This window comes from Rattus norvegicus, chromosome 7 (genome assembly GCF_021556685.1).
Source record: "Rattus norvegicus strain SHRSP/BbbUtx chromosome 7, alternate assembly SHRSP_T2T, whole genome shotgun sequence".
NCBI classification, from domain to species: Eukaryota; Metazoa; Chordata; class Mammalia; order Rodentia; family Muridae; genus Rattus; species Rattus norvegicus.
The window spans coordinates 122,794,351-122,804,513 of record NC_141540.1 but is presented as its reverse complement, the minus strand read 5'-3'; the positions used below and the strand labels follow the sequence as shown (position 1 = coordinate 122,804,513).

Below are 10,163 nucleotides of genomic sequence, written 5' to 3'. Positions count from 1 at the left end.
TCTGGGGTAATACACATGCTGGTGAAATGCTCATACAATAATTTTTTTTTAATTTCTAAAATTTATTTTTTATGTGGATTGGTGGTTTTCCCTGCATGTATGCATGTGTGTATGAGGATATCAGGTCCCCTAGAATTTGAGGTTGCAGGCGTCTGAACTCCATGTGGGTTCTGGGAAGTGAACCAGGTCCTGTACTCCTCCATCTCACCGTATCTCCAGATCTAAAACACATCTCTTAAAAAATTAGCAAGAAGGCTCTTCGGATAAAGGTGTTTGCCTAAGCTTGAATTTAATTTTGAGAACTCACAATAGAGAACCAAATCCCCCAAGTTGTCTTCTGGCCTCTACCTATGCTGTGATGCCTTTGCACCCCCCCCCCCCCCCCCGTGAAGTGTGAAAAACACAGTAACCGTGTATACACATAAAATTAAGGGCTGGAGAGATGGCTGTGTAGGTAAAGACACTTAGCTCTAAGCCCAACAACCAGAATTCAGTCCCCGAGGGCCCATGTCCTATGAGAGAAACTCTGCAAGTTGTGTTCTAATCTCCATAAATAAACTGTAGTTATGCACACTCTTATTTTATACACATACCCAATAAACGTTTTAATTAGATGAGCCAGGCAACGGTGATGCCAAGGCAGGTGGTTTGGGCCAGCCTGATCTAAAGAGCAAGTTCCAGGACAGGCCTACATAGGAAAACCCTGTCTGGGGAAAAAACAAGCCCAAAAGGGAACAGAGATGTCATTCAGAGTTTTTGCCTGGGGTTGGGGATTTAGCTCGGTGGTAGAGCGCTTACCTAGCAAGCGCAAGGCCCTGTGTTTGGTCCCCAGCTCCGGAAAAAAAAAAAAAAAAAAAAAGAGTTTTTGCCTAACATTCATGAAGTTTGGGCATAAACTGACATTGCCGTATGGCATATAGTTTTTTTAGCACTCAGTGGAGGCAGAAGGATCAGAATTTAAAATGTTCTTTCAGTTGCATATTGAGTTCAAGGCAAGCCTGGGCTACATGAGGCCCTATCTCAAAAAACTCAAACAAAAATAAAAGCTGAAAAGATCATACAGTATGATAAGGTTTTTCACTGAGATGCAGGACAGTTCAAAACCTAGGAAGCTGAAGTAGAAACACTGGGAAGTCAAAGCCAGGGCTGGAGTGTTGACTCAGTGATTAGAAGCATTTGCTGTTCTTGCAAAGGATTTGGTCCACTTCTGGGCACCCACATAGCAGTTCACAACTCTAGTCCTAGGGGGTCTGGATCCCTTTGACCTTTGCAGGGACCAGGCACACACATGTTGCACAGATACACATGCACGTAAAATATACTTAATAAAAAAACCACACAAATCTGAAGAAAAAATGGGGCCAAGCTACATGGTGACATTTTGTCTCAAAAGCACACATAGAAGGCAGAAGATCACTTAGGTTCAAAGCCAGCCTGGCTTACGCGGTTGATCTCCCAGCCAGCCAGGGCTACCTCAAAACCAAAACGAGCTGAAAGATCACTCAATGGTTAAGAGTGTGCGTTGCTCTTGCACAGGCCCTGAGCTCAGTTCCCAGCACCCACACATGGTAGTTCTGGAAGATCTAATATCTGGCCTCTGAGGGAATCAGCGTTCATGGATACATAGCACACAGGCCCACCTACTTTCTTATTTGCAGGGTAATAGGCTGCATGTTAATATGGGAGCCTAGCTGTGCCAGCTCATACCTTTAATCCCAGCACTCAGGATACAGAAGCAGGTGGATCTCCAGGTGCAGAGCAGCCTGGTCTACAGATAAGAGTTCTAAGGGGGGGGGGGGGGGAATTTAGCTCAGTGGTAGAGCGCTTGCCTAGGAAGCGCAAGGCCCTGGGTTCGGTCCCCAGCTCCGAAAAAAAAAGAACCAAAAAAAAAAAAAGAGTTCTAGAACAGCCAGGGCTACACATTTGGGCTGGAGAGATGGCTAAATGGTTATCAGCAACACTGGTTATCCTTTTAGAGGACCCAGATTCAGTGTCCAGCATCTCTGTGGGCCATTCATTTTGGGGGTCAGCAGAGTAACAGTCTACAGGAGGCAAGAAGGCAGTTTGTAGCGCTTGTTGATTCACTTCCGAGGCTGACCTGGTTAGTTTATCTTAGGCATACTTAAGGACAGCACAAGTTGGTAATTACTTTCCTGGTAACTAACAATCATGTACAATAAAACATACACAAGGGCTGGAGAGATGGCTCAGGGATTGAGAGCACAGACTGCTCTTCCAGAGGTTCTGAGTTCAAATCCCAGCAACCACATGGTGGCTCACAACCATCTGTTTTTAACTTTTTTTTTTTCTTTTTTTCTGAGCTAGGGACCGAACCCAGGCGCTCTACCACTGAGCTAAATCCCCAACCCGCTCTCGACCATCTAATGGGATCCGATGCCCTCTTCTGGTGTGTCTGAAGACAGCTATAGTGTACTTACATATAATAAATAAATCTTTTTAAAAAAACATACACAAATCTCGAGGAACAAAGTAGTCTAAAGATCAGACTGGAGATACTTTGTAAAGTGCACATGACACCTTCAGGAGATCGGTTCTAGAGACAGAAAAACAAGCTCATATCGGTCTAGGGGGACCCCACATGTTCTTGGCCACACAGATGAGTGCAGAGGGCATCAGGCTATTAGCTGACTTTCTGGGTGGACAACCGGTTATGCATCCCTTCCTTTGAAGGAACAACCCACAAGTGTTCAACATTCTAGGTTCTCCTAAAATGCTGTGAAACTGCAGTGCCTACTAGAGCTAAAAAAAACTAATAAATACACCATGATTTGGGGCTAGAGGATGGCTCAGAAGCTAAGAATATATACTGCTCTTGCAGAGGGCCTAGGCTCAGAACCCACAATAGCCTTTAAGTCCAATTTCAGGGGGTTTAACACACTTCTGACCTACAAAGGTTTGTGAATGCACATGGTCTCATACACTCAAGCTAGGAGAAGAATGAGAATGCCTTGTAAAAGCCATAGGAAGCCCACCGCTCACACCCTAATGGAGAAAGACTGATCCTCCAAATGTGGGTGTGGTGGTCCACGTGGTTGGGAGGCAAGGCAAAGAAATTGCTCTGAATTTGAGAACAGCCTGGGTTGCAGCATTCAGAGTGAGATTTCATCTGGGGAAAAAGGCGAAACTTTACAAAACAAAAATGTCCACTTACAAATGGTACATACCTTTAATCCCCAAACTTTGGGAGGCAGATCTCTAGGCGTTCTAGACCAGCATGGTCTTCAAAGCGAATCCAGAACAGCCAGGGCTACATACTGTTCTAACAGGACTGGATTTCCATTCCTAGCACCCACGTCAGGTATCTCTCAAGCTACCCGTAATTCTAGCTCCAGAAAATCCAATGCCCTCTTCTCAATTTCTTGGGTACCTACACTCATGCAAATCCCCATGCACATAATTTTGTTTTGTTTGAAATAGAGTTTCTCTATATAGCCCTGGGTGTCCTGGAACTCACTCTATAGACCAGGCTGGCCTTGAACTGAGACATCCTCCTGACTGTCTCTGCCTCCTGAGTACTGTTGTAAAGGTGTGTGCCAGCACTGCCTGGCTTTGAGTTCTGGAATTTGAAGGCAGCTGGTGCAATAGAGATTCCATCTGGGGAAGAAAAAAAAAAAGAATGGTACTCACTGGACCAGAAAGCACACATAAGGGGCTGAGGATTTAGCTCAGTGGTAGAGCGCTTACCTAGGAAGCGCAAGGCCCTGGGTTCGGTCCCCAGCTCCGAAAAAAAAGAACCAAAAAAAAAAAAAAAAAAAAAAAAAAAAAAAAGAAAGCACACATAATTTCAGGAGAAATAAGGTTTTTTTTTTTTTCTACATCCCCTCCCCCCTTGAAATAGGGTAAAAGGAAGAGGATTTTGTGTTTGGGGTCATCCTTGGCTACAGTGTATTTAAGGCTATCCCAGGCTATGTGAGATATTCTTTAAAATACATCCAAGCAGAGCCAGTGAGAGGACTCAATGGATGAAGTACTTTCTTCCAAGCCTGAAAGCCTGAGTTAGATCCTAGAGTCCACACAGGAGAACAGACTCCTGCAAGCTATCCTTTGACCTTCACACTCGCTGTCGCACTTGCATGTGCAAATAAATGTAAAAAACTAAAAATCTGGGGCTGGGGATTTAGCTCAGTGGTAGAGCGCTTACCTAGGAAGCGCAAGGCCCTGGGTTCGGTCCCCAGCTCCGAAAAAAAGAACCAAAAAAAAAAAAAAAAAAAAAAAAAACTAAAAATCTAAAAACTACAACCAGGGGCTGGAGAGATGGCTCAGCGGTTAAGAGCACCCGACTGCTCTTCCAGAGGTCCTGAGTTCAATTCCCAGCAACCACATGGTGGCTCACAACCATCTGTAATGGGATCCAATGCCCTCTTCTGGTGTGTCTGAAGACAGCTACAGTGTACTCATATATAATAAATGAATAAATCTTAAAAAAAAACAAAACAAAACAAACCTACAACCAGGCTGTTCTAGATGACCTGGGTTTGATTCCCAGTACACATGTAAATGGTCTGTAGCCATCTGAGATTCCAGTTCTGGAGGATCCATTGCCCTCTTCTGGCCTCCATGTGCATTGCATGTGTGTGGCACACATAAACATGCAGGCTAAACACCTGTAAACATAAGGGGAAAAAAATCAAAACTACAAGCCTGAAGCTGGACAGTGGTGGTGCACACTTTGATCCCAGCTCTCAGTAAGTAAAGGCAGGAGGATCTCTGTGTTCAAGGCCAGCCTGGTCTATAGAGTGAGTTTCGGTCAGGGCTACAGAGAAACTGTCTTGGGAGAACAAACAAAAACAACCCAGCTGGGGGCAGTGGTGGTGCACGCCTTTAATCCCACCACTTGGGAGGCAGACTTAGGCAGATCTCTGAGTCTGAGGCCAGTAGTCTGGTCTACAGAGTGAGTTCCAGGACAGCCAGGGCCACACAGAGAAACTTTAAAAAACAGTAAAACAGCTATGCATAAGCTGGCCAAACTGGATGGCACGCACCTGTTGTCCCAGCACTTTAAAGCCGCAGCCAGGGTCCAAGATCAGTTTCAGATGCATAGCAACTTTGAATCCAGCCAGGGTTACATAATACCCCTCTCAAAGGGCCAAGCAAACTGAAAAATGAAAGCTACCACAGGCCAGAAACGTGCGTCTGAAAATGTACGAGTGTTTGCTGGGATCCAGCTGTGCAGCCTATTGATGCAGGGGGTTTGTGGATTGGTTTGTTTTTCTTTTTTTAGACAGTGTCACACTGTGTAGCTGTGTCTGGCCTTGAATTCAGAGATTCAGGCTTTTCTTGGAACTAAAGGTGTGCACCACCATGTCCAGCCTTGGAAGTTTTGAAATGTGTATGTGCTCCAGAGATGCATGCTTAAATGCACCTTTAACTTGCTAGATAGCCTAAGTCTGGCCTTGAATTTCTAACTCCACCACGAACCAAAAAACAAAAGGAGGGGCAATAAAATATCTAAGACAGGACCAGACAGGTGGCTCACTGGTTGAGCACGCTGGCTGCTCTTATAGAGGACCTGGGTCCCAACAATCAATGGAGGTTGATGGAGATCTGTGCTCCCACCTTGGGGGCTCTGGCTCCCTCTTCTGGCCTCTATGGGTACCAGCCATGCTACAATGCCCTGCACACGTGTAGGCCACATCTTAAATAAATAAATAAATAAATTTATTTAAAATATCTCAGACGATGGTAAGCTGGTACATTTTTAATCCTTCTGTCCCAGTCTCCTGAGGTGTACACCACCATCTGGTTTATGCCTCAGATCTGTTTATAGAATGAAAACACCATATAATCCATTGGGAAATGGATATGGCTCTGGGCATCAATTCAGATAGCCTCAAGAATACGTTAAAGTGAGATGGAAAATACTTGCAAGATACGTTGTGTGTGGTAGCTTCAGTGTATGTGAGTGCTTAAGTTCACAGAAAGGAAGGAGTTAAAGAAGCCGCGTGCCTGGGTTTGCAGGTTCCTACCTCAACTCCTGCAGCAGCCTAGTGAGCTAGGTTTTAACTTTCAGCTGCTGAATACTCCTTCAGAGGGTCCCAGAGTCTGCAGGAGTCCAGTGATGCTGACCCACCCGAAAGCTCCTCCAGGCACCCCCCCTCCCCATTGCCACCCACGCCCACCCTCTGGTCCAAGGACTCGGTCTGGGCCACGTTGTTAAGCCTGTGCCGCACAGGCAGCCTGTAACTCCAGCCGCTGCTCCCACCCCCTGGCCACAGCCTGGGGAAGCCCCAGCTCTGCCCGGATGCTCACAATGCTGCCCATTCAGCTCTGTCCTGGCTGCTGAGCCCATGGGCAAAGGGGGGTGGGTACTGCTGGTGACCAGGCAAGGACTGTCCCTGGTCTTTCCCTTGTGTGGGGCCTCCAGACGGGGCTGGCAGTTCCAGTCAGCATGGAGAGGTAAGTTTTGGGGCCCTGGGGGTGCAAGGGAGCCATAGATGAACTAGATGGCTAGAGATGACTACTTACATCTGCTCATGCGTCCAAGAGGCTGGCTGCAGAGCCACCGGACCTTCCTGTACCTGAGGTACCTCAGAGGTAGCCCCTAAAACAGCTCCAGATGTAGCTGTTCCTGTGGTGTTGCCCTTTGTAGCCTTCAGGGATCCGTGGCAGCCCTCTTTGCCCTGAACCTTTCTCTCTTCAGGTATCAGCCTAACCGCCCCCTTCCTACCCTGACCCTCAAGCCAGAGTCTAGAGAAGGCCGCCAGCACTAAGAATGGGGTAAATTCTGGTACTAAAGAGAGACAAAGCCAGACATTAGCAATCCTGGGAGAGACTATGGGGAGGTCCATGGGGTGGTGTTTCAGCCCCACGTCAGGGAAGGCAGCTCAGAGTTTACCTGGGACCCAAGCATAGAAGAGGAGGAGCTGAGAGGATTCACTGCTGCTGGGCCTGTACCGTGGGCAGTGCCACTCGAGGTGTGTGATGGAGAATCTCTACTTTCTTCTTGAGGCATCAGGAGTTGGGACTTTTCACTAATGGGGACAGCTAGACACTCGGGAGCTTTCTGTGGGGAGTACTAGGATCCTATCTGTAGTCTGGAAAATTCCCTTTGGCTGTCAGGTGGAGCACTGGGGAGGCCAGAAGAGCCATGGTGGCAAAAACCATCCCTAAGAAACAAGCAAGTGGCTGCCATTATGAGGCAGAGGGATGGATGTGTGGGTGGGTGCATCAATAAATGGACATGTGAGAGCTATCTGCTCTGCAGTACATAACCTGGGCCCTCAGGTCCCCTGTCACACGCAGGCCAGTCAGCTGTGTGGACTCAGGTAACAAGAGGACACAGGCCTGGGCTGCCTGCTTACCATGACAGGGTCTCTCAGGCTCTTCAACATCTGGCCCTCCCAGTTCACCCTAAAACCTGGGCTAGGTCTGGGCCTTCCCTCCTGCTGCCAAACTGAAGTCCAGAGCCACTGGGCAGAGTCGAGACTCTGAACTTTCTACATCTTAGCCCCCCCAACCACACCCCCAATAAACCAGGGCTGATTACAGAAGCTTCTGCCTCCCCCCCGCGCCCCCCCCCTCCGAGGTGAGGGAAGAAAACCAGGTCACAGCACTTTCCTGTGCTCAGAGAACGGAGACCTGGAGCTGTGAGGCAGGAGTTGGCTGTCCTGTACCAGGGGTTCAGTACCCACTAGCATTGATGCCCCATGGACAGCAGCTCTCACTCTCCTCTCCGAGGCCCCAGAGCTTCACCCTGCTGCTGCTTATGATGTTCCTGAGTCCGGCTTGGAACGTAGCTGCCCAGCGATGCCCACAAACCTGTGTCTGCGACAACTCCAGACGGCATGTTACCTGCCAGCACCAGAACCTCACCGAGGTGCCAGACACCATCCCTGAGGTCAGGAGAGGGGGAAACCCCAGCATGGGTTGGCAGTGTAGCAAGAAGGGAAGGGTGGCAGAGCTGGGGCTACACCAATGACTCTACCACTGTCTGGCTGGATCCTGCTCTTTGAGCTCTAAATAGGAAGACAAATAACTGGTAAAGGCAAAAATCCAACGACACACACCTTTAACCCCAGGACTCAGGAGGCAGAGGCAGGCAGATCTCTGAGTACAAGACCAGCTTGGTCTACAGAGTGAGTTCCAGGCTAGCCACAACCACGTTTAAAACAAACAAACACTATCAGCAGTAACAACAAAAACCTAAACAAGCCAGTAACAGTGTAATTTATTTAAAATCCTTTTTGTGTGACTGAAATACCTAGGTGACCTATAAATAATAAATAATATATTCGTGACGGGTCCTGGGGTGAACTGGGGGTGTGCCTGGATAAGATACTCTTTTTGCCCTGTGGTGTTATGAATTAATCAGAAAGTAAGCCAAGAAAAGCAAGGACAAAAAGGAAAAGATCACAGTAAGGGCTGCTTGGTGGCTAAAGAGAGAGAGGCTAATGCTCGCGTGTCTGTGTGGCTCCTGTCTACAGCTGACCCAGAGGCTGGACCTCCAGGGTAATATGTTGAAGGTCATCCCTCCAGCTGCCTTCCAGGACCTGCCGTACCTCACACATCTGGACCTGCAGCACTGTCAGGTGGAGCAGGTGGCCGAGGGTGCCTTCCGTGGCCTGGGCCGCCTGCTCTTCCTCAACCTGGCTTCCAACCGCCTGAGCTCGCTGCCCCAGGAGGCACTGGACGGGCTGGGCTCACTGAGGCGCTTGGAGCTGGAGAGGAACATGTTGGAGGAGCTGCGGCCGGGGACCTTCGGCGCCCTGGGCTCCTTGGCCACTCTCAATTTGGCCCACAACGCCTTGGTCTATCTGCCCGCTATGGCCTTCCAGGGGCTGATGCGCACTCGCTGGCTGCAACTGTCTCACAACGCGCTCAGTGTACTGGCCCCCGAGGCTCTGGCAGGCCTGCCCGTGCTGCGCCGGCTCAGCCTGCACCACAATGAGCTGCAGGCCCTGCCGGGGGCCGCCCTGTCCCAGGCCCGTAGCCTGGCGCGCCTGGAGCTGGGCCACAACCCGCTCACCTACACCGGAGAGGAGGATGGCCTGGCGCTGCCCGGCCTGCGGGAGCTCGCCCTGGATCACGGGTCCCTGCAGGCCCTGGGCCCCCGGGCCTTCGCCCACTGCCCGCGCCTGCACACCCTTGACCTCCGCGGGAACCAGCTGACCACCCTGCCCCCGCTGCAAGTCCCGGGCCAGCTACGCCGGCTGCGGTTGCAGGGCAACCCACTGTGGTGCGCCTGCCACGCGCGGCCCCTGCTCGAGTGGCTGGTGCGCGCTCGAGTGCGCTCGGACGGCGCGTGCCGGGGACCGCGGCGCCTGCGAGGCGAGACCCTGGATACGCTGCGGCCTTCAGACCTGCGCTGCCCGGGAGACGCGGCGGAGGACGAGGATGAGGACCGGCCGGCCGGTCCCCGCTCCCCTCCTCGCTCCCTGCACGAAGAGGCCCGGTGGGCCACGCCCTGCCCTCCCGCCTGCGTGTGCGTCGGGGAGACCCGGCACAGCGCTTGCGACGGCCGCGGCCTGCAGGCGGTGCCCCGCGGCTTCCCCAACGACACCCAGCTCCTGGACCTGAGGCGCAACCATTTCCCCTCGGTGCCCCGCGCGGCCTTCCCGGGCCTGCGCCACTTGGTGTCGTTGCACCTGCAGCACTGCGGCATCGCGGAGCTGGAGCCGGGCGCTTTGGCGGGCCTGGACGGCCTGGTCTATCTCTACCTCTCCAACAACCAGCTCTCGGGCCTGAGCGCTGCAGCCCTCGAAGGGGCCCCCAACTTAGGCTACCTGTACCTGGAGCACAACCGCTTCCTGAGGATCCCCGGGGCTGCTCTGCGTGCCCTACCCAGGCTCTTCTCTCTCCACCTTCAGGACAACGCGGTGGACCGCCTGGCACCTGGGGATCTGGCAGGAGCGCGGGCTTTGCGCGGCCTTTACCTGAGTGGGAATCACATCACCCAGGTTTCACCTGGGGCGCTAGGGCCAGCTCGGGAGCTGGAGAAGCTGCACCTTGACAGGAACCAGCTGCGACAGGTGCCTACTGGAGCCTTGGAGGGGCTGCCTGCACTCAAGGAGCTGCAGCTCTCCAGGAACCCATTCAGGGCTCTGCACGATGGGGCCTTTCAGCCTGTGGGGCGGTCGCTGCAACAGCTCTTCCTGAATAGCAGTGACCTGGAGCAGGTGGGTGCTGGCTGTTGCGCAGGTAGG

General features: G+C 51.3%; 1 protein-coding gene and 1 long non-coding RNA gene across 4 annotated transcripts in view; one reads left to right on the top strand and one right to left on the bottom strand.

Annotated features, from left to right (window-relative positions):
• Nucleotides 1–1,635: 1,635 nt before the first annotated feature.
• LOC148004893 (uncharacterized) lies at nucleotides 1,636–4,441 on the bottom strand. Its single transcript, XR_015625793.1, has 2 exons — nucleotides 3,800–4,441; nucleotides 1,636–3,673 (listed from the first exon to the last, which is right to left on the bottom strand). It is a non-coding gene; the product is annotated as an uncharacterized LOC148004893 (long non-coding RNA).
• A 1,835-nt stretch (nucleotides 4,442–6,276) lies between these two features.
• Nucleotides 6,277–10,163, top strand: part of Chadl (chondroadherin-like) — a 12,369-nt gene continuing 8,482 nt past the window's right edge. Inside the window, exons 1-3 of one of the 3 annotated variants that reach the window (XM_087555275.1) lie at nucleotides 6,277–6,417; nucleotides 7,699–7,858; nucleotides 8,445–10,136. In XM_087555275.1, the coding sequence (XP_087411401.1) occupies nucleotides 6,410–6,417; nucleotides 7,699–7,858; nucleotides 8,445–10,136 (1,860 nt within the window). In that variant the 5' untranslated portion in view covers nucleotides 6,277–6,409. The remainder of the gene's footprint in view (nucleotides 6,418–7,698; nucleotides 7,859–8,444; nucleotides 10,137–10,163) is intronic. The other 2 variants (XM_087555276.1, NM_001432133.1) reach the window with 2 other exon arrangements.